The following is a 24,155-nucleotide window of genomic DNA, read 5'->3' as shown; positions in this document are numbered from 1 at the left end:
TGCTTTCAGTGCCAAGGTATTACAAGTCCAAGATTCCCTCCCTAAATCTCTCTGCTTTTCCATCTCCCCTTCTCCTTCCTTAAAACTTACCTCTTTGACCAAGCTTTTGCTCATCTGTCCTAATATCCTCTCCTACGGCCTGATGATGCCTGCCAAATATTGGGCCGGGATTCTCCAACTTTGGGACTCTCCCATCGTGCTGCAGTGAATGAAGATTTGGCTGAACGCTAGATTCTCCGTACTCGCTGGAAGCAGCAGCGTGGTGTGAATGGCCTGAGAATTTCGGCCATTGTCTCTGTAACACTCCTGTTAAATGGCTTGAAAGATTTCACTATAAGTTAACGCTTCTACATGAATGTTGCTTGCTCTTCTTGTTGTTTGTGATGTTGTGACCTTTTCTAGTGAGGCTCCACCCACATACCACTAACGCGGTCCAACGTCTCCTTCAATTCCCAGCACATGTGCTGAATTAACTAATTTTAATCAAAACAGGATGTGTTTCAATTGACTTTGGTGTCCCTAGGGAAAGGGAAGGTGAATTCAGCCACTGTTCCCATTTCCTGATTGTTATTCAGTGACTTTCTACAGGAAAGTTTGTGTATGGACATCAGTTGATTTGGCCTTGTCCCTGTATCCTGTACAGTCTGTCACACACTGAATAGTCCCTTAGGTGTGACATTGGAAAGCAGATAGTGTCTGTATTCCAGTAAACGGGGACATTTTTGTGCTTCTAGCTTCTATCTCCAAATTATATTGGTGGGTTTCATGCAAAATGATCATTTGTACTGCCCAGTGTTCCAAGATCATAATCAGACCTGTATCTTGTAAAATTATTGTACTTCTCCTGATTCTCAGTTCCATCAATTTCACTTTTAGTTTTATTACATTTTACCACTGCAATGCTGACTTAAAATTTCTTGCCACAATTCATTTCAATCTTGTATTTTTTTCTCCTTCACAAATTCTTTCATACTATAGCTCCTTCTTCAAAGAGTATCTTTCATTTTCTCTCATGCACTTTTGTTTTATTCTTTTTCTCACACAAGCTATCTATTATATGTATATTAATTGGTGTTTAAATGTATGCAGGTAGCGAGCATTAACTGAGGATTCCTTGTGCCTCAATAAATTGACACAGACTGAAACTGTGCTGGCTGAGTTGGGAGGTGCATGCTTGTAATGTGTAACCATAAACAAATGTTTATAAAAGTGTCCAAAGATTGGCTCTAATTCCATCCTTCACCAACTAGCTTTAGGAATTATAACATTATCTGTTTTCCTGTTTAAATTTTGAACCTTCTGTTGTTGACCCAGGCTGCAATGCAGTGCCACAATAAAGGAAGACAGTCAATGAGACAGAGAGAAAAAGATACATACATACAGGCAGATGTATAGTGTAGGTCCTGATCTTGGGATGTTGCAATGTGCTTTAGAAATAATTAAGTACTGTTGAAATGTAGTCACTGTTATAACACATTGTCTCAGACATTTATTTTATCCAACTGAACTTAAGGAGTAAATAATTAGTTGCTGAAAGAGGAGATAACTGGAGGTATATCCTCTGAAAGTGAAGGCATTACTCAGGATTTTGGATATCCATTGTATTCAACTAGATTTCCAGTTACTGCTATTTTGTCATTTTCTGCACAAGATAGTGATGACAATTATTTGCTGGGATTTGCTTGGAAGACATCCTTTTAGCAGTGGTCCCTGTACCTGCTCCTTGGATTTCACTGTAGACTAGTTTTCTGGGGAATACCAAGTACTTGCTGCCTTTTAGCCAACACAGTCAATAGAGACTGAAACATGAAAATGATCAGAGAAAACACAATAACTATTTACAAATTGGAGCCAATGGCAAAAGCAGGATTCTGTTGCTATGGAATCAAAAGAAACGACAGATAGAAGCAAAAGGTGTGGGGATGTGAATACATTGTATGTTGAAATATGTATATATTGATGTGTGAGAAGAGATCACGACAATATGTACATCATGCATTCAATTTTCATTATTCTCACCTTCAGCAACACATGCACTTATGGAAAATATCACCCATGCCCAAGCAGAAATGGTGCTTTCCATGGAAACTGTAAAATTTAATGAATTGGTTTTTAGTAATAAAACAAACATTTATTGACAACTAAAATCAATGAAAAACAAAAAAAAACCACAAACACTGAAAACCCAAAACACAAACAGAAATACAGTTCTACCTGAAACATAAACCTCTCTGTTCTCGCCACAGATATGGACTGAGTCCATACATGTAACAACTTATCTTTCATTCAATGAATCCCTGTAAAGGGTAGAAGTGTCTGACTGAATGCCAGTGGTCTTAAGTATATGGGACTTGAGTACTGCTGTCGAGGCCAATAGTTATTGTCCATCCCTAGTTGCCATTCAAATGGTGGTAAACTTTCTCCCAGAACCAATGCAGTCAGTTCTGATGAAAGGTAATCGATCTGAAGCTCTGTTTCTTTCACCAAATTGCTGCCAGACTTTTCAGATAAGGGGGAAACCAAAGGAAATTGAGCATTTGGATTTTCAAAAAGTGTTGGAAAAAATGCCACACAATTGGTTATTAAACAATATTATAACTCATGGGACTAAGAGCAATATACTACTATGGATTGAAGATTAATTAATGAACAGGCGACGGAGGCGGGAAATAAATGGGCCATTTTCCAGTTGGCAGGTTGTAACTAGAAGGATACTGGAAGAATCAGTGCTTCAGCCTCTGTTGTTTACAAACTCTATTAATGATGTAGAATGAGAAGATGGAGTATAATGTAGCCAAGTTTGCTGACAATAAAAAATTAGGCGAGAAAGTAAGTGGTGAAGAAAACACAAAGAGGCTACAGCGAAATGGGTGAGACGTGGATGGAATACACTGCAAAGTGTGATGTTATCCAATTTGGTAAGAAAAATAAAAAAAGGAACATTCTTGAATGGTGAGAGACCCGGAAATGTTTGCGTTCGGAGGGGCCTGGATATCTTTGTGCAGAAATCACAAAGTTTATATTCAGGTGCAGCAAGCAATAAGGCAGGTAAATGGTAGAAAAACAGGAAGTGCTAGGAATATCCAGCAAGCCAGGCAACACCTATAGAACCTATCTTAAGTCAGGGTGTTGAACAAAGGAAATTATGAAGTTATGAGGGACAAATTGGCTGAGGTGGATTGGGAAAATATATTAAAGGTATGATGGTTCTCAAGCATTGGATAGTCTGTAAAAATTATCACACAGTTTAAAGCAATTATGCCTTCCAGGCATGAAAATCCAAAAAGAAAAGGCAAGTCAACCAAGGTGAAGAAAGGAAGATAAAGAGTGTTTAAGATTAAAAGAAAAGGCCCATAAAGTTGTTAGAAATATTAGTAAATCTGAGCATTAGGAACATTTTAGAATGCAGCAAAGGAGAACCAACAAACTGATAAAGGAAGAATAAAGTATGAATGTAAACTTGTTAAAATGGACTGTAAAAACTTCTATAGGTACTTAAAAAGGGAACATTTGGCTAAGCCAAATGTGGATCCATTATAGGCATAATCAAGAGAATCTGTAAGATAGAATAGAGAAATGGCAGAGAAGCTAAATGAATACGTCGAGTTTGTCTTCCCAAAATTAAAGATCCAAAGGACATGGGAGATTGAGAATTTGAACAGAATTAGTAAGAATGTTATATTGGAGAAATTAATGGGACTGAAGGTTAATAAGAACCCAGGACTTGATATTCTATATCCCAGAGTGTTGAAAGAGATAGTGGATGCACTGATGATCATCTTCCAACATTTCACAGATTCTGGAATTCCTGCAAATTGGAAGGTAGCAAATGTCACGTCACCCCACTATTTAAGAAGAGAGGATGGGAGAAAACAGGGAACATTTATGGTAGGGAAAATGCTAGAATCTATTACAGAGGATGTGATGAATGGACATTTGGATAATAATTAACTTATTGGGAATATTCAACATGCATTTATAAATGGGAAATCATGTTTAATGAACCTGTTGGAGTTTTTTGAGGATGTGACTAACAGAATTAATAAAGAGGCAATGGTGGACATAGTACACTTGGATTTTCAGAAGGCATTTGTTAAAGTTCCCCACAGGAGTTGATTAACAAAAATAAAGCATATGGGATAGGAAATAATATGCTGGCATGAATTAAGGATTATTCATCAGACAGAAAACAAAGAGTAGAAATAAATGGGTCATTCTTGAATTGGCAGGCTATGGCTAGTTCGATACCGCAATGATCAGTACTTGGGCTCCACATAGTCACAAAATGTGTTAATGATTTAAATGGGGGGACGAAATGTAATCATTATAGAATCCAGGAGAAGACCATTTGGCCCATCGAGTATTTACTGACAACAATCCAATAAGTCTTATCCCTGGAACCCCACGTATTTACCCTGCTAATCATTCTGACATGAAGGGACAATTTAGCATGGCCAACTAACCTAACCCACACATCTTTGGATTGTGGGAGAAAATGGGAGCACCCAGAGGAAACACTACATTCTGCACACTCTTGTTTCTTTCTCTATGAACAGTATGCTTTATCTGTGAAGTGCGCAAGAAACAATACTTTTCACTCTATGCTAATACATGTGACAACAATGAATCAAATCAAATCAATTCAGTCACATGACGTCGGAACTGAGCCTTGATCCCTAGCACCGTGAGGACACAGCACTAATCACTGTGCTAGCCATAATAGTTCTAAGTTCACAGATGACATAAAGCTGAACAGAAATATGTGTTGTGAGGAAGATAATAAGCAGCATTAAGGGGATCTGGGCAGACTTTTGTGAGTGGGCAAGAACATGGTAGTTGGAATATAATGCAGAGAAATGTGAAATTACTTACTTTGGTGGGGGAAACAAATGTGCAAAGTATTTATTAAGTAGTTAGAGAGTAGAAAGTGTGGATGTACAAAGAAACTTGCTTTCCTCATCAATAGCTCACTGAAAGTTGCAGGTGTAGCAAGCAATTAGGAAGGCTAATGGTACGTAAGCCTTTATAGCAAGAGTACAGAAGTATCAAAGTCTTGCTTCAATTCGATAGAACTTTGTTTCGACCATAATTAGAGTACAGATGCCGTTTTGGTCTCCTTATCTTAGGAGCGATACTCTTGCCATAGAGAAATGCAACAAATTTTCACTCGACTTGTTCCCAGAAAGGTGGGACTGTCCCACTATTAGGAAATAGTGATAGTTTTAAGTTATATTGGTATTTTTTGGGTGTTCAGAATACAATATGCCTTTAAGCTTTAATTTTAATTTGTATATCTGTAGTTGTGTCTTAAAGATGAGGTGGAGATGCTGGTGTTGGACTGGGGTGGGCACAGTAAGTAGTCTCACAACACCAGGTTAAAGTCTAACAAATTTATTTGGAATCACCAGCTTTCGGAGTGCTGCTCCTTCATCACCTGATCTTGACGTTTAAAAGATGCTGGCACTTTTAATGCGGTTTTACAATTCTTAAAGGAGTGGGAAACTAAGTTGTTTCCGAACAACAAGGGACCCACAAAGACAGAAAAGAACAGTTTCAGTTCAGTTGGAAGAAAGACCAAGAATAAAATACCAGTTCAAAGAAATTACTGGTACAGATAGGACATACATGGTACAGAGAAGTCCCAAAATAAAACAAAGGTTCCAAACACCAGGGAGGGACAGGAAAAGGTCTCAAGACGACAGTTAAGTCAGGGAACAAGGACAGGGATCACGAACAGATCCTGTTCAATGAAATTAAGAATGAGAAGCAGAGCAAAAGAGCTCCAATGTAAAGTACGTATTTTCAGAAAGCAGATGTAAATCTACATACATTTGCTAAAAGCTAGAGATCCAAAGAGACAGCCGAAGGTCTGTAACTCCTTGACGTGGGTCTATAAAGCTATGGTGTTCTGTTGTCATGGATATGTATCTGAGAGAATGTGTGGAAGGCAAAGTTTGAATGCACATGATGCTCCAAGGCAGAGGAACATCAGAAGGGAAGGTTGAACCTTGAAGATGGATCCTTGGGGAAGACTTTTGAGAGAAAGTATTGTTTGGGTAAAGATTCCAAGGCACGTTCTTAGAGAGCGGAGATTGGAAACCATTAAATGAAAGACAGTGTTCCAGTGAGCTCACTTAGGAGTTGTTGAGAAATCAGTAGAAGTTGTTTGGGATGGCACCTGCTGCCTGGTTTCAGAGTGTGGTGTGTTTGACCACAGTTCACCTACAGGTTTACATGGACTGTACACTTACAGTAAGCATTAAAGAACAAGGTAGATTTTGTAACTGGTGTTATCCTTATGAATCTGTATGTGTCTGCAAAGATATAGTTGGGGTGGTGAATTATAACCCAATTGTTTAATAAATGTTTTATCTTTCTGTTAAAAGTATATCAGCCATCTCTATGACTCTACTCAGTAATCACCCTCCACTATTCTAAACAAAAAAATAAAAATTAAGATCTGTCAAGTCAGTTTCCACCCTGGGGTTTTGGATCCAGTAGTGACATCAGCTGGGATCATAAGATTATGAGGAAAGATTGGGGAAACTGGGTCTATATTCTCTGTCACTGACTACTTATCAGCCTAAGGCAATATTATCCAGGTCTTGCTACATTTGGACACAGGCTGCTGCGGCATTTGAGGAGTTGCAAATGGAATTGAACACCATGCAATCATGAGAAATATTCCCACCGCTGAACTTAGGTCATTAATGAAGCAGCTGAAGATGTTTGGCCCACTGATATGACCTTAAGGACCTCTAACAGCAATATCCCAGGCTGAGATGATTGGGTTCCAACAACCATAACCATCTTCCTTGGTGTAAGGTATGACTCCAACTAGTTGAGAGTTTTTCCCAGATTCCTGACTCTGTCAAATGTCAATGTGATCAACAGATAAATACCCAATAACAGGCTCTACCTGATCATGCTGTTTCATCTTCTACACTACATTCTTAGTGAATTTGCTGTATAATTCTACGGCATTATAGTCTGGTGCTCACCAGAGCAGTTTCAGTAAGTTTACACTACTGAAAATTACACAAGAATGTTAATCACTTCCCTAATTATGAGCTCAAAGGACTCTTAATCATTGCATTAGCATTAGTGAATAACAGACCAGTGATATATCTGTATTGAATATCTGTATTGCTGAAAAAAAACTTACCATTTATGCTAAAAGTGTTAATTGCTAGGCAAACCCAGCCAAAAACATAAAGCCCGAGTAAAAACAATAGGATACAGATCTTGACCCAGAAAGCACTAGTAGGGACTATTACATGTGATAGATTATATGTTTAACATGGAGATTGTACATAACATGCAATATATTTGAATTTTTTTATTTATATGGCCAATTAAGAAATTGAAAACACCAAGAAATATTGCTGTCAGTCCTTAATAATGAAAGCTGTATGTCTTAAAAAGTTGGTCAGAGGTTGGATCACTGAGCTGCGGGTTACTCTAAGGAAATGAAACATGACAACTAGTGACTGAATTCTGGTAAGGAAGTGTGACAAAGAGTAAACGTCCTACAGGGGAATTAGAACATTTAGACTTTTGTTTTTTTCCAGCCCCTCATGCTGGCAAAATCTTCCCGTTCCGTCAATGTGAATGGAGACTTCAATGGCTTATCAGCCCCACCTTAGGGTTTGGTTGGGGGGGGAGGTGGGGGTGGTGCTTGGAATTCTTTAAACAAGAATATTTCTAAGAGGTAGTTTTACCTAGTTTGGTTTTGCAAATAAAGCAGTTCTACTTGTTTGCTTTTCTAGCTACTTTCTTAATACTTCTAAAACTTAAAGAAATCCCCTGTTTTGTGTTCTTTTGGCAACTTGCTCCTGTCCTCAGCATCTCTATTCGCCTATCTTTACGTTCATCTACAAGATCCTCCTCTCTGCCTGTGACTGTGTTACCTTTCAACCACTTGTTCTTAAACACAAGGGGGGGCAAAACTGAGAGCAAAAATATTTAAGCTCCTCGTAATGTCTGACTGTGCAAGAATTATTTAAAAAAGAGTATCAGGAATAATAAAATTCAGTAAGATCAGAAGAAACAGGAGTAAGCCGTTTCTCCCCTCAGAGCACACAAAGAAAATGTCTCCAAAATATGGTTGTGATGTTAGTATAAGTCCAACATTTGAGCAGTTTGGTTTTCTTTCAGTTAAATGTCAGATATTTATATGGTTTCATAACAAATGGGACAAAGGCAGGAACTCTCAGCTTCGTTGCTAGATCACCAGAGGTTCCTGCCGATCAGGGTTATTATCTTAAATTCTATTAGGGATCATTTTTCTTTAGTGTTTGAGCGGAAAAGCACACTAAGCTTTCTGAATGTTATTCCTCTTGAGGCCCTGCCAGATATTGTCATGAGGTGTTTCCTTTTCATTTTCTCTGTTTCGAATGTGTTTCCCTGACCTTTTGCCAGTAAAAAGCATAAACGAAGCCATCCAAATGCATTGTTTTCCATAATGATCCCCTGCACTACAAGAATAACCTTTGTGAGAGAAGTTCTCCAAGAGATAAATTTGCAATTGCAGAGAGCAAATCAAGAACTCAAGAGGCCTCAGCACTGTAATATATTCCCAATGTTCAATACTGCCCACCATAATTTGGCAGCACCATGTGAATTATTGCCAATCTCGGGTCTCCAAGTTTGACAAATCACGTTTGAAATTCTGCAAGTATTACAATAAAGCCTGAAACAGAGACAGACTGACTTCTTCAGTCCTTCCGATGATTTAGCAGATAGACACTGCACTGTGTGGTAGAAAGTCGTTCAGAGTAAGAAGGTGGGACTTGTTAGTAATGACAATACATGTAACAGAAGAGAACCTCAAATCAATTCACATTGCACATTGCCCCTAAAATAGGTTATTACAAATATGATACAAATACAAAACCTGGTCAGCAGTTAATTATAAATGAAAATAGAAAGTGCAGGAAATATTCAGCAGGTCTGGTAGCATCAATGGAGAGAGAAGTTTCAAGGGTGGCACGGTGGTTAGTTCTGCTGCCTCACAGCGCCAGAGACCCGGGTTCAATTCCAGCCTTGGATCACTGTCTGTATGGAGTTTGTGCATTCTCCATATATCTGTGTGGGTTTCCTTCAAGTGCTTTGGCTTCCTCCCACAATACAAAGATGTTCAAGTTAGGTTGATTGGCCATGCTAAATTGGCCCTTAGTGTCAGAGGAATTAACAAGAGTAAATAGGTAGGATAACAGGGATAGGGCTTGGGTGGGATTGTGGTCGGTGCAGCCTCGATGGGATGAATGGCCTCCTTCTGCACTGTAGGGATTCTGTGACTCGATGAGATACAGAGTGAATGTACTGAATCAAATATGACTTTTCTGCTTGATGATATGGCAAGAATGACCATGGGGATGGAAACTGAGCTATGAAAATGATGCAGCTGTTTATTCCTCTCCATTCCAACCAATCTCAGATTTTAACACCTATGCTGGAATTCTACCATCCTGTCCACCACAGAATCAGAGCGGGCGAGGGGCAGACAATGGAAATATCCATTGACCTCGGGCAGGATTTTCCAGTCATGGGTCAATGAGGCTCCCACTGGACTCAAGTTCTCACTCCACTCCATTCTCAGTCACCCTATCACTTCCCCTGCACTTCTTCGATCAGGGGGAGATCAGGAGGAAAGTTCTTTACCCAGCCAATGGGAGGAGGAGGCTGAGCAGTGAAACCAACCTTATATGGGCGCAGGTCACTGATGCTGTCAGTGCTCAGGCAATCCAGCGCCAGTCAGCCATACAATCCCAGGAAAGGATGAACAATCTCCTCCACTGTGCCAGGGGAAGTGAAGCTTCAGCTGTTCACACTAACCACAATGAAACCAACATTTCAGGGTACATGGGCCTCAGTGACAACAGTTTTAGCTCGCACTTCACCGTCCCGCTGCAGTGCATCCACTCGGCAGTGGAGTGACCACCGTGCCTTCTTCACGTTTCTACACAGAGAGATTAACGCTGTATGGGGGAGGGTCTCAGGTGCAGACGGTACCAGCAACTCTGCCAATCAGACGCCTCTCTGAGCCTTTCTTTCATGTGGATGGGCCCAGTGCTCTGGAGGGAGCTGTTCTACAACCCTCCTGGATAATCTGCAGAGCATGAATTCCAAGCCACACAATCCAGTGGGTTATCTCTGAGTGAAAGGATGAGAAATGAACATTGCGTACAAATGGCTGCCACATACAATTCCTCTCAAACCCGCCCTCTTGTTGTCTTTGTACAGAATATGTTAAGTTACAGCTGGCAAGAATGCATGAAGACAAGGAGAGGACACATCTGGGCTCACAGGGAGTTCGTAGAGAGGGCAGTCCAGCCTAGTTGGCAAGTTGAAGTGGGACTAGAGCGGGATTGGAGATGGGGAGGATGGATTGAGGCCTCCATCCAGTAAGGATCCGGGCATGGTAAAAACAAAACCAAAACAGGAGCCAAGTATGCCTTCATGTTGGAGGCAGCTCCTGTTGTCACTCATGCTCTCCTCTCTCACTTGTAGATGTCACCAAGGAGTAGTAAGAGGGGGGACAGAGCACCCCAACCTCCCTCCAGGTGCCCCTTCCCATCAAGGAGTTGCGCAGTCAAAGAGAGGGGGAGCAGCAGCTGGACACCCCTGGGACCCCCACTCAGGAATCTCAGAGTTTGTCCAACTCTTCTGAATTCCCTCTGTCTCTGACCCCTTCAACCTTGTCTCCTGTCATTGCAGAGGGAGCAGCTGGCCCTCAGGAGAACCGCCAAAGGAAGCCAGGGTCCTTGATGATTGTCAAAATCAAAGGCACCAGGGCCAACTAGTCATCAGATTGCTTCCACCCCTGCTCTGGATTTCTTTAAAATTCATTTACAGGATATGGGCTTTGCTGGCTAGTCCAGCATTTATTGCCCATCCTAAGTTGCACTTCAAAAGGTGGTGGTGAGCAGCCTTCTTGAACTGTTGCAGTCTCTGAATTGTAGGGACACCCATGATGCTGTTAGGGAGGGTTTATTTCTAAGTCAGGATGAGAGTGCCTTGGAGGGGAACATGCAGGTGGTGGTATTCCCATGCATCTGCTACCATCTTAATGGATAATTGATGTATTTGACAGGTGGTGTCTGAAGAGGCTTGGTGCAGCGCATCATGTAAATGTCTCACACTGCTGCCACTGCACGTCAGTGATGGAGACAGTAGATGTTTTTAGTGGAGGTGGTGCCAATCAAATGGGCTGTTATGTCCTAAATGATGCCAAGTTTCTCAGTGTTGTTGGAGCTGCACTTGCCTAGGCAAGTGGAGAATATCCATCACTTTCCTGACTTTTGCCTTGTAGATTATAGACAGGCTTTGGGGAAACAGGAGGTGAGTCACTCACTGCAGGATTCCTAGTTCCCAACCATCTTGAGCAATCCCTTACAACTACATTCTCCTCCACTGAGCTTGTTCGGTCACTCAACAATTTCTCCTTAAATTGTCTCATTTCCTGCAAGTGAAAGATATGTTTTTGGGAACATGCATTCCTTGTTCCAGGCTTACTCAAGCACCCTCCCGCCAACAAAAACTCTTCCTCCGTTACATTGATGAATATATCAGTGCTGCTTCATGCTATCATTGGAACCAGGAAATATTTTTCAATTTTGCTTCCACCCGTCTCTCACTTCACATGGTTTATTTCCAATATTTTCTTTCCTTAACCTCTTCGTCTGCACTTCTGATGATAGATTGACCACCAATGTTCATTAAAATCAAATGAATCCCACAGCTACCTTGACTACAACTCTTCACACCTCATTCTCTGTAAGGACTCCATCCAACCCTCCCGGTTTCTCCTCCTCTGCCATATCTGTTCCAATGATGCCACCTTCAAAAACAGTGCCATTGACATGTCTGCCTTTTTCTTTGACCAAGGATTCCCCCCAGCTGTGGTTGACAGGACACTCAACTGTGTCTGCCCCATCTTCTGCACCTCTGCCGTCACCCCTTCCCCTCCCTCCCAGAACCACGTCAGGGTCCCTCTTGTCCCTACCAGCTTCCACATTCAAAGGATTATCCTCCACCATTTCCATCAACTCCAACAAGATGCCACCAGTAAACAGATCTTCCCCTCATCCCTCTAATCCATCAGCATTCCACATGGAACACTCCCTCCGTCGCCCCCAACCCTCAACTCCTTCCCACAGAACCTGAGTACAGTTCTCGTCACCCTATTATAGAAAGGTTATTATTAAACTAGAAAGAGTAGAGAAACAATGCTATCAGGATTTGATGGTTTGAGTTATAAGGAGAGGCAGGATAGACTGGAACCATTTTCCCTGGAGCGTAGGAGGCATAGGGGTGACCTTATAGAGGTCTATAAAATAATGAGGGGCATAGATAAGGTAGATAGTCAATATCTTTTCCCAAAGGTAGGGGAGTCTAAAACCAGACGGCATAGGTTTAAAGTGAGAGGGGAGAGATACAAAAAGATCCAGAGGGACAATTTTTTCAGAGGGTGGTAAGTGTCTGGAACAAACTGCCAGAGGTAATAGGAAACAACCCAAAGCATTTCATTGACATAACCGAAAAAGAACTGATGCAAAGCAAAGGAGAAACAAAGAAGGATGACCAAAAGCAAGATCAAAGATATCATTTTTATAGAAGAGAAGGAGTTAGACAAGAGAAAGGTTTTAGCATGAAGCTCTAGTGCTGAAGGCTTAGCTGCCAACACTGGGGCAAAGGGGGCAATGCACAGATGAAGAATGAAGATGTCCATTTAAAATGAAAAGCTACAATCAATCACCTCTTATTCCGCATCTAGGGATCCATTATTCAATTTGTGAGGATCCATTATAAGTGATCGTCCAAAAAAGGTTGTGAGCATAGATTGCAAGAACAGTGGTCACCTTCAATAAGACTATTATTCTAAATTTATTCTTTAACTTCTGAATTAGATTGCCCAGCATTTGTCTACTTAATATAAATATTTGCAAATAATAATGAGAACAGAAAATGCTACAAACACTTAGCTAATTCAATCAACAGGAGCAAGAACAAACAATTATTCTCTCATTGAATTACTCGATAATACTTACGCATTGTTGATTGATCCTGAGAAATATTTGTTTATCCACAGTGTAACTGTGCAGTATTATTGATAGCCATTTCAATTCTTCAAAACTGAGAACTGAATACGTTGAAAATGGACAGCGGATTGGTTATCATCTGAAAACAGAAATGTAGATTGGTATTGTGACTCCTGATCTTGTATTGGAATTTGAGTTGTGTCAAAAGGCTTACAGCTGAAATATTAAACTGGCTGTTCTAGGCCAATCTTGTATTCCACCAGCATTCTCTGTTGTATTTAGGATCTACTACATTTGCAGGTTATGTACCAACTGATTGCACTGAGTTTCAAATACCTGTACCATTTCTTTACACCACTTTCAACTTGTGTAACCAAAGGACTAATTGGATAATCTCTAAACTAATTACCCCTATAATAGGATCATTGGTTTGGCTAACATCATTGTGGATCATTTCCAAAGTCCTGACATAAAATATGCAGAGGCAATTGATATAACCATGAAATGTAGTCCTTCAATTTTTTTTATTCATTAATTCTGGATATCTTTCTGTCAAATTTCACCATCTGCCCTGATGGAATTTGAACCTGGGTCCCCAATCCATTAGCTGAGTTTCTGGGTTAATAGTCTAATGATAATACCACTAGCCCATTGCCACCTCAATGAACACCAACAAACCAATGTCCAACAAGTAAACCTTGAAATCTGAAATTAAATTTTACCGTGCCATGGTGTTTCAGATAAGAGCAGAAGCAGGTCATTACTAATTCAACATTCGGTAAGATCATGCTGATCTATTTGTATTTAGAATTCCACATTTCCATCTATCCACAATAATCTTTGACTCCCATGATTAACAAGAATATTTCTACCCCCACTTAAATATATTCAGCCACTTCACCTCCACTGCTTTCTGAGGCAGAATTCCAAAGTCACACAACCCTTTGAGACAATAAAATTCTCCTCATCTCAGTCGTAAGAAGGCAACGCCTAATTTTAAAACAGTGCTCCCACTAGCTCTGAACTCACTCAAAAGGGGAAACATCTTTTCCACATGCAACTTGTCAAGATTGCTCAGGATCTTATATACATCAAGCAAGTTATCCCTCACTCTTCTAAATTCTAGTTGAAACAAGCCCAGTTTTTACATCTATCCTCATTAGGCAACCCACTCATTCCAGGTATCAATCTAATAAGTGTTCTCTAAACCGCCTCCAACACATTTACAACATATTTCCTTAAATAAGGAAACCAAAACTGTACTCAAGATGTGGTCTCCTAAATGCCCTGGGTAACTGAGGCATAACATAACTCAGCAGGTTTAGTAGCATTGGTGGAGAGAGCATTTCAAGTCCATATAACTGTTTAGAACTCTGCTGCCAGAGTTGTTCCAGCATTTTCTGTTTTCATTTCAGATTTCCAGCATCTGCATTATTTTGTTTTTATTGTTATTTTTTGGTTCAATTCCTCGCATAATTTTATTTACTTGCTTTACCTGCATATTATGTTTTTGTGATTCATGCACCTCAGAATTCTGTGCTCATTCTCCTTGTAAATTATAATCTACTTTTTTATCCTTCCTGCCAAAGTGAACAACTTCATATTTTCCCATATTATGCACAGTCTGCCAGATTTTTTCCCACTCACTCAACCTATCCATATCCATCTGCAACCTCCTTACGTTCTCTTCACAACACACTTCCCTACTTAGCTTTGTGACATCTACAAATTTGGCTCTCACACATTTGCTCCCTTTGTCTAAGTAATCGAATTAAATTAGAAAATGTTGTGGCCCTAGCACTGGCGCCTGGGGGATTTCATTGTCATTCTGAACGTGTCTGAATTTTTTTTTGGCATTCTTCATAAATTGTTTGAGCCAGAAAGAACGTTGTCCAGAACTTCTTTTCATTAATACCATTGAATTAACATTCATTGTTACCAACCAAAATATTATGGTTCGAAATAATTGTAATCTCACTGCACGTTCTGATATTTCATAATAACTGTGAGTCTGACTGAGTGAGCACCCTGCAACCAGGAGTGTGATAGACATTCGCTCACACTCTCACCCTTTCACACTCTAATGGTCATCTTTCTTATTAATTTTTTAATTGTCAATTTATTGTTGTAATTTTCTTTTGCTCAGCAAGTTGTTTCCCTTTTCATACTTCATGTTTAGTGTTGTGTCAAACTTCATCTTTCAAAAACTTTCTCAGCAGTCTTCTAAGTTTGAGAGAAATTGATATTTGGTCCCCATGCAAAAAAAAGTTGGTCAAGCCTGTCCTATGGCTGGGAAAGAGAGAGGGAAGTTGGGAAATAAGGCCAAAACCAGTGGACAATGAACAAGGGCAGAATTAGACAGCAAAGATAAGATGGCTCACAGAATGTTAATACTCAAGGTAAGATCACATGGTGAGGGGTAATTTATTAGCTTGGATTAGCTAAACGACAGAAGGCAGAGAGTTGGGATAAATGGGTCTTTTTCCGGTTGGCAGGATGTAACTAGTGGGCTGCCACAGGGGTTTGTGCCCTACATATGTACAATCTGTATTAATGATTTGGATTCAGGATAGAAATTATTGCTACATTTGCAAATAACACTAAAATAGGTGGGCTAGTAAGTTGCAATGAGGAAATAAGAAATTTAGAAATGGATATAGATAGGTTAGGCAAGTGGGCCAAATGTGGCAGATGGAGTTTAATGTGGATAAATGTGAGGTTATCCATTTTGGTCATAAAAATTGAAAGGCTACTCTGCTTTGGTGCAGAGGGATCTGAGTGTCCTCATGTATGAGTCACAGAAAACTGGTGTACAGATACTGCAAGTAATAAGGAAAACAATGGAACTTTGGCATTTATAAAGGAATAGAATATAAAAATAAGGAAGTATTGCAACTATACAAGGCACTGGTGAGACCACACCTGGAGCATGATGGTCCTCTTATTTGAGGGAAGATTTAGTGGCATTAGACACAGTTCAGAGGAGGTTCAGTGGATCGATTCAAGAGATGGAGGGTTTGTCTTATGAAGAAAGATTGAGAGTTTAGGCCTATACCCTCTAGAGTTTAGAATGTGAGGAGATCAAATTGAGCTTATAAGATGATAAAAGGTTTGACAAAGTAGATGTAGAACGGATACTTCCTCTTGTGGGGCAATCTAAACCAGAGGTTATAGTTTTAGGATAACGGGTAGCAGAATTAAATTGGAGATGAAGAGAAACTACAAGTGGGATTTTACAGGCTTGTTTGCCCCAAAACTGTAAAATTCTGCCCAAGGTCAACAGACCTTTCCATGGCCCACTCCTCGCCCGCTCCAATTCCTGTAGCGAGCAGGACATTAAAATTCCATCCTACTAAAGGATCACGAATCTATGGAATTCATTACCCCAGAGTGCAGTGGATGCCGGGACATTGATTAAATTCAAGGAGGAGATAGACAGATTTTTAATTAGTAATGGGTTAAAGGAGAATGAGCAGGAAAGGAGTTGAGGCTGAGATGAGATCAGTCGTGATCATACTAAATGGCGGAGCAGGCTCAAGTCACTGAATTGCCTACTCCAGCTCCTAGTTCTTGTGTTCTTATATCCTAAGGTACTTTTGGAATTGCCAACTTGGATCACTGCTTTACCATAAACCTTGTCATAAGAAGCAAAATGCATTCAGATTTTTAAATTATTTGTTCCGAAGTTCAACATCTGAAAACATAGAAACTAGAAGCAGGAATAAGCAATTCAGCCTCTCAGGCCTGCTCCACCATTCATTTTGATCATGACTGGTCATCAAATTCGATACCCTAATCCCCCCCACTTCCATCAATATCCCTTGATCCCTTTAACCCCAGGAGTTATAGCTAATTTCTTCTTGAAATCAGACAACATTTTGGCCTCAACTATTTTCTGTGGTAGTGAATTCCACACATTTGCCATCCTCTGGGTGAAGAGATTTCTCCTCACCTCAGTTCTAAAAGATTTCCCCTTCATCCTCAAACTATGACTCCTAGTTCTGGCCTCCCCCACCACTGGGAACATTCTTTCTGAATCTACTCTGTTTTGTGAGATTACTATCAAATAAACTGGTTGGACTCTAACCTGGTGTTGTGAGACTTCTTACTGTGTTTAACCCTGTTACAATCATAGAAACAAATTAAAGTAATCAAAATTTACAGAAAAATTGCTGGAATTCTCAAACAACTGCACTAAGACAATTCAAAATGCAAGGTCATTTGAGGGGGCAATTATCTGTTCAATTAGTGGAAGTTTTCTTTATTTAGAAAAAAATGCAGACTCTGCTCTCAAGTTTATACTTTGTCAATTGAATATATAAAAATGGACACTGTTTCCTCGATTGTCCAATTTGAAAAAAATCAACAACATTCTTGAAATATTTCACCTTAAGACTTGCATTCCAACCATTATCTTGTAATTGAGTTTGTGTCTATACATGCCCCATTTGTGAAACAAATCCTGCTCTCACCTGATGAAGAGGCAGCACTCAGAAAGCTCATGCTATCAAATAAACCTGTTGGACTTTAACTTGGTGTTGTGAGACTTCTTAGTGATTTCACATTGTCATTAAATACTGTACAAATTACACTGAATATATTTGGCTGTATGAGCTTTTCCTGGAGATTTCCTTCAATTTGCTTTGAAGCACTTCCAATTACCATATGTTTTTACTGCCTCAACCCTTTGACAATAAACATCAGTAACTCGGGAAGATTCAGTGCAGGCTATAGGGACCTGGCTGGTGTCTGTAGACATGTGATATGCACATGTTTCAAATGAATTAATAAATGAATCGAAACTGAGAGGATGAGAGTTTACGGGAAGCACAAAACTGAATGCATGAATCCATTGCATGTTTGATGATCTCTATTCTTTAATGCTTCCTGAAGGGCGTCGTAAGCTCTTGACACATGCACCAATCGTTTCTTCTGCCACCCTTGGATGGTGTCTGAGCCTGTTGTACAATCGCTGCGTCAGAGAAGTCACACACCAGTATGAGTGACAACAGTATAGAATTGCCAGCATTATGCAGCATCCTGTTATTGTAATGGTATTCAAGCAAGGAAAAGAATTCTTTAGAAACTATTTTAGAAGTGAGCATTTGGCAAAAGTAACTGATCATGGGATAAGCTTTGTTTGTTCAAAAAAGCAAATGCCAATTGCCTCATGTTTTAATCTGATGAAGGGTCATCCAGACTCGAAAAGTTGACTCTATTCTCTATCCATAGATGCAGTCAGACCTGCTGAGATTTTCTAACATTTTCTGGTTTTGTTTCAGATTTCAGCATCCGCAGTATTTTGCTTTTGCCCTAGTTTTGTTGTGCAATAAACATTAATGTACAAAATTAAAATTTGCACCACAATTCTGTGGCAAGCTGATATATTTCCAGTGTTGTTTGTCACTAAATCATTGAATCTTCACGTTACGGAGCAGAGTTCCAGAAAGAAAACTAGAATAAATACATTCACAAGTTACTTGATCTCTGTAGTTCATGTCACATGAAAACATTAGCAAAAGTTAGTAAGGTACGAGAATGATTTAGTAAACAATAAGCAAGGACACAACTTGCACCGTTAAATGTCAGAGCGTGTAAAATGTGACCAGGTTAAAGTGATTAGCATGAACATGTTCTGAGGCACTTCTCCCTTCTCAATGCAGCAACATGTCATGTTTCAGGAACAGTGGTGCCGTCAAAGTTAAAAATACTGAGACACTGGAGGTAAAATAGGGTCAATTGTATTTTAATGTGAAAGGTTCTGTCTATAATTTAACATACACGTATTAAGCAATGGCAATGGCTCAGGAGATACATGTACCACTTGGTATAGAGACCAGGAAAATTACAATAGAAGTTTCAATTTGATAACACAAGTCATAACACTGGAGTGGCATAGTGGTTAGCAATGCTGCCTCACAGTGCCAGGGACTCAGGTTCAATTCCCAGCTTGGGGTCACTATCTGTGTGGAGTTTGCGCATTCTCCCTCTGTCTGAATGGGTTTGCTCTGGTTTCCTCCCACACTCCAAAAGATGTGCAAGTTAGATGGATTGGCCATGCTAAATTGTCCATTTGTGACAGGCAGGTTAGTAGGGTAAATATATGGGATTATAGGGATGCCTGGGATCATTGTCAGTGTTGGCTCGATGGGCCGAAAGGCCTCCTTCTGTACTATAGGGATTCTATGATTTATCATATTTTGTCAGAGATGTCCCAAATTATCTCACATGCAATTAACTGCTTTGAAATATGAGCTGTGATTCTCCCAAAAGCACTGAATTGGCGGGAAAACTATTCTAGATTCCAACTGTTTTCTCAGTTCAGCTCCTCATCCAAACCTCCCCATTCTGTGCACTGCAGAGGTCCCAGTTGTGAATCTCATTAAAAACCCAGGGTGGAGCCTATTCACGCTGGAGTTCGACAACAACAGAACTCTGCGCATGCGCAGTAACCCTGATCTGTCAATCTCCCCATTTCCTGGCCAGCCTACGACCCATGTAATGCTGCCCCTCCAGCCCTCCCCATGGCCCCCACAACAATTCCTACGCCAGCCCTGACCCTCCCATCCCAGAGCACCCCGATGCACAGCTCACCAACGCACCCCCCCCACTCAGCAGTGGTGATTCCCCCATCCCCCTCATCCCACCAGACCCCTCCCGCTGACCCCCTGTGGGTCAGACCCCCCTCCCCACTGCAATTGCTGCCCACCCTCCATCTCAGACCGATCCTTTTTGTAGAGTGGCAGGGGACCCCGCACCCCTACCAATCACCCCAGGCCCCACCCACAATAGGCCCCATCCACTTGGCACTGCCTGATGCCCAATGGGCACTTTGCCCCTTGGGCAGTGCCAGGAGGCAAGGGCTGGCATTGCCAGGGTGCCCTTGCCCAGGGGGGCACCACCCCCACCGCCTGGCCCCCAGGGGAGCCCTGATTGCTCCCCCTTCATTCCAGTGAGGTCTCTCGCTAGTTCCCCAAATGTGGGGAGCTAGTCCAAACCCCGCCGGAATGAAGTACTCCTGGCGGGGTGGGAGATTTAATTGGGACCGGTAAGTTCCCAATAATTAGGCTGAAAACATATTTAAAATACATTTTAAAAAGACTGAAATGACGGTTTCCAGTGTGGTCTCTCCGGCGACTGTTCGCCGGCTCTGGGAGATGCACGTGCGTTCCCGACACATGCATAAATCCCGCAACATGGCCGTTGACTCACGTCTCCCACCGCAACCCACCAAAAAAGTTGTGGGTTGTGATGGGAGAATCGCGGCCATGATTACTGTTATCATGTAATATATGTAGACCTTTGTTGCCTAGCTCCAAAGTTTACCTAGATCAATCTTATTTATGTCGAAGGATTGGAAAGGCATTTAGACCTATTTTTAAGCCCAGAATTGCCAGTACACAGTTAGAATACATCCCAACCTGAAAAACCCCAAGTTTGACAAAAGTTGGGCCTCCTTACAGTAAGTTTATCATGCTGCAGGTCTCTGTTGTGCCTCCATGAACAGCTTATCCATTTTGGGAAATTAATGATGGCATGCTGGCAGAAGCCCTTAGATATGTGCTAGGAATGAACGGAACATGAGGGAGGCCAATTCACCAAACAGTGGGTGCTGGAAGTACTGTAGAGCTGGGAAGAGCCCTGTTGCTCCTCCTTTTTCCATATGAATCCTTAACATGAACCCGGAAACTCGCTGGAGTGAATCGTGCCCTACAAATTTTGAGCATGTGCTGCCATTCCTACAGAGTGTGGGGTCAAAATGGCCCCAAAGTGTCTGCTTCAAGTAAATAAAGTAAGTGACAGTCATTGAATGATTCATTCTTCAGAGCAATGTCTTGACAATCGGAGTCAAGCTGTCTGTTTAAATTTCAATTCATGCTCAGTCAGTCAGTCACCTGGTACATTCTTCATGGCAACACGTCTACCAGAGTTCACTTGCCAGCCAACCAGCATTCTCTTCTCATTTGGTTGTCTCTGTTGATTTGTATTCTTGTGAGATATCCTGATGAGTGCAAGGCAAAAAGCTTCAACAAATATATCTCTGACTATGAAATGAAACATGTGACATCAGATTGTCATCAATCCATTCTGACCAAAATTGCCAAGGAGCTCAAAGATACAATGAGGTTACCAAACCAAACATGGGGTGGCACATCGTTAATATTGCTGCCTCAGAGCACCCGGGATGCAGGTTCAATTCTGGCCTTCATTGACTGTGTGGAGTTCGCACATTCTCCCCATAGATAGATAGATCGATCAAATCCCTACTGTGCAGAAGGAGGCCATTTGGCCTATCGAGCCTGTATTGACAACAATGCCACCCAGGCCCTATCCCCATAACCTCATGTATTTACCATGCTAGCCCCCTGACAAGGAGATGCAATTTTGCATGGCCAGTCAACCTAGCCTGCATATCTTTGGAGTGTGGGGGGAAACCAGAGCACCCAGAGGAAACTCATGCAAACACGAGGAGAATGTGCAAACTCTGCTCAGACAGTGACCCGAGGCCGGAATTGAACCTGGGTCCCTGGCGCTGTAAGGCAGCAATGCTAACCACTGTGCCACTGTGCAGTCCCATGTCTGCATGGGTTTCCTCCGGGTGCTCCAGCTTCCTTCCACAGTCCAAAGATGCACAGGTTAGATTGATTGCCTATGCTAAATTGACTCTAGTGTCCAGGTAAATATGTAGGTTCACGGGAATAGAGCCTGGGTGGGATTGTGGTCAGTGCAGGCTCGATGGGCCAAATGGCCTCTTTCTGCACTGAAGGCATTCTATGATTCAAAGTATTCATATGTTTGCAATCATGGTATCCCATGATATCCCACACATAAAATCAGATTCCGTCATAATGGAAGTATAGTAGGATCAGCAGATGATGGGCTAGGGTAAGGTTGAATTTCTTGTGGTCTAAAAATGTGGATTCAAGTTGATTATTAATGGTGTTTGGTGAGGGATGTATGAGTTATAACAATAACAATTTTCTTTTAAACGGAACTAGCCATAAAGCATCCCAAGATGTTTTAAAATTTATTATAGAAGAATTTCTATAATGGACATCCCATTGGCTGAAACTGCATTTTATTTAGTGGATTTTGATAGCTCCTGTGAGGATTTACAATACTACAGTGCAAATGGTATATTTTATATATATATTATGCAATAGTTTTATTCTTCTTTGATATAATATGTATTATGTAACATTTATATTCCCCTACCCCAGGGGTAACACAGCCAGCTTTGTTTCACCCCACTCCCCAGCTAACACAGCACAGGAGCTTAGGTTAAAGTTGTTTTATCCAGTATGGCTCATTGCCACATGACGTAAGAACATAAGAACATAAGAAATAGGAGCAGGAGTAGGCCATATAGCCCTTCGAGCCTGCCCCGCTATTCAATAAGATCATGGCTGATCTGTCGTGGCTCAGTTCCACATTCCCGCCCTCTCCCCATAACCCTTAATCCCCTCTCTTATCAAAAACCCATCAACCCGCGTCTTAAAAATATTTAGCGAGGCAGCCTCCACCACTTCAACGGGCAGAGAATTCCAGAGATTCACCACCCTTTGAGTGAAGAAGTTCCTCCTCAACTCCATTCTAAACCGCCCCCCCTTTATCTTGAGGCTGTGCCCCCTAGTCCTACTGTCCTTTCTTAGCAGGAAGAGTCTCTCTACCTCTATCCTATCCATCCCATTCATCATCTTGTATGTCTCAATGAGATCTCCCCTCATTCTTCTAAACTCTAACGAGTACAAGCCTAGTTTATTCAGCCTCTCCTCATAGCTCAACCCCCTCAACTCCAGTATCAGCCTAGTAAACCTCCTCTGCACTCCCTCCAAGGCCAAAATATCCTTGCGTAAGTGCGGCGACCAAAACTGCACACAGTACTCCAGCTGCGGCCTCACCAATGCCCTATACAGCTGCAGCAAGACCTCCCTACTTTTATATTCAATCCCCCTCGCTATGAAGGCCAGCATCCCATTAGCCTTCCTGACCACCTGCTGCACCTGCAGGCTGGGTTTTTGTGACTCATGCACAAGGACCCCGAGGTCCCTCTGCACCGTCGCCTGCTGCAGTTTTTCGCCACGTAAGCAATAGCCCTTCCTACATTACACATATCAGCCACTTAACAGCATCGCATGTCTCCAAGGGCACGGAATAAAAAAATGACATGAAGATAGAAAAGAGTTACTTCCTTTAAAGGGCATTAATCTGAAAGAGCTTAAGCACGTACAAATCTTGTAATTTCTTTCGAACTATGTATTGCTGCTGTTATTTTTAAAAGGAGAAATCCAGTATGTAGCAGAGTTTATCCAGATAATCATCCAGATTTTAGAGCAAATCATAGATTTAACATTTGAAAGACATTAATTGAAGTTTTAAAAATGTATGATTGAAGTTACAAAGATGCATGGTTGATGTACTGAGTTGAAGTTATAAAGATGTACAGTGTTGAAGCATACAAATATACGGTCAAAATACAGTGAAGTTATAAAGATGTACAGTTCAAGTACTGTGTTGAAACTATAAAGATTTGCAGTTGATGAACAATGTTGAAGTTAAAAAGATGTAAGGCTAAAATTTTAAAAATGTACTGTTGATGTTATAAAGATGTACGGTGGGTGTACAGTGAAATTTTAAAGATGTACAGTTGAAGTCATAGATATATGGTTGTAGTACAGTATTGAAGTTGTAAAGATAGATGGTTGATGTAGGGCTAAGTTATAAAGATGTACAGTTGAAGTTATGTAGATGTCCAGTTGTAGTACGGTGTTGGAAGTTATAAAGATGTGCATTTGATGATGATATAGATGCATGGTTATAGTACAGTGTTGAAGTTATATAGATAAGAAGTTGAAATTATAAAGATGTTCGGTTTCACAGAAAATGAAGCAAAATGTAGGATTATAAAGGGTTCTTAAGAGAAAGTGTACAATTTAAAGGGGTGAAGTTTGGGTGCCCTATCCTTGGATTTCTCAATTATTTCCCCTTGCTGAGGCTAAAACATTCTGTCTTATCTAGCAATGTTAAAGGGATAGAGCAGGAGGAATGAGGCTGACTGGTTTGATGAACATGGACTAGATAGACCGAATGGCCTCCTCAATGCTGGAACAA

General features: G+C 41.0%; 1 protein-coding gene across 1 annotated transcript in view; it reads right to left on the bottom strand.

Moving 5' to 3' along the window:
• LOC145341175 (interleukin-6 receptor subunit beta-like) overlaps window positions 1–13,166 on the bottom strand; it is an 83,409-nt gene extending 70,243 nt beyond the window's left edge. The window contains exons 1-2 of the mRNA XM_080186099.1: window positions 13,053–13,166; window positions 2,020–2,088 (exon numbers count right to left, since the gene is read on the bottom strand). Coding sequence (XP_080042225.1) covers window positions 2,020–2,088; window positions 13,053–13,056 — 73 coding nt within the window. The 5' untranslated portion in view covers window positions 13,057–13,166. The remainder of the gene's footprint in view (window positions 1–2,019; window positions 2,089–13,052) is intronic.
• Window positions 13,167–24,155: the final 10,989 nt, after the last annotated feature.

This window comes from Carcharhinus amblyrhynchos, chromosome 1, assembly GCF_965287045.1.
Source record: "Carcharhinus amblyrhynchos chromosome 1, sCarAmb.v2.hapA, whole genome shotgun sequence".
NCBI classification, from domain to species: domain Eukaryota; kingdom Metazoa; phylum Chordata; class Chondrichthyes; order Carcharhiniformes; family Carcharhinidae; genus Carcharhinus; species Carcharhinus amblyrhynchos.
Note: the sequence above shows the minus strand (reverse complement) of the source record. Positions and strands in the feature narration are given on the sequence as shown.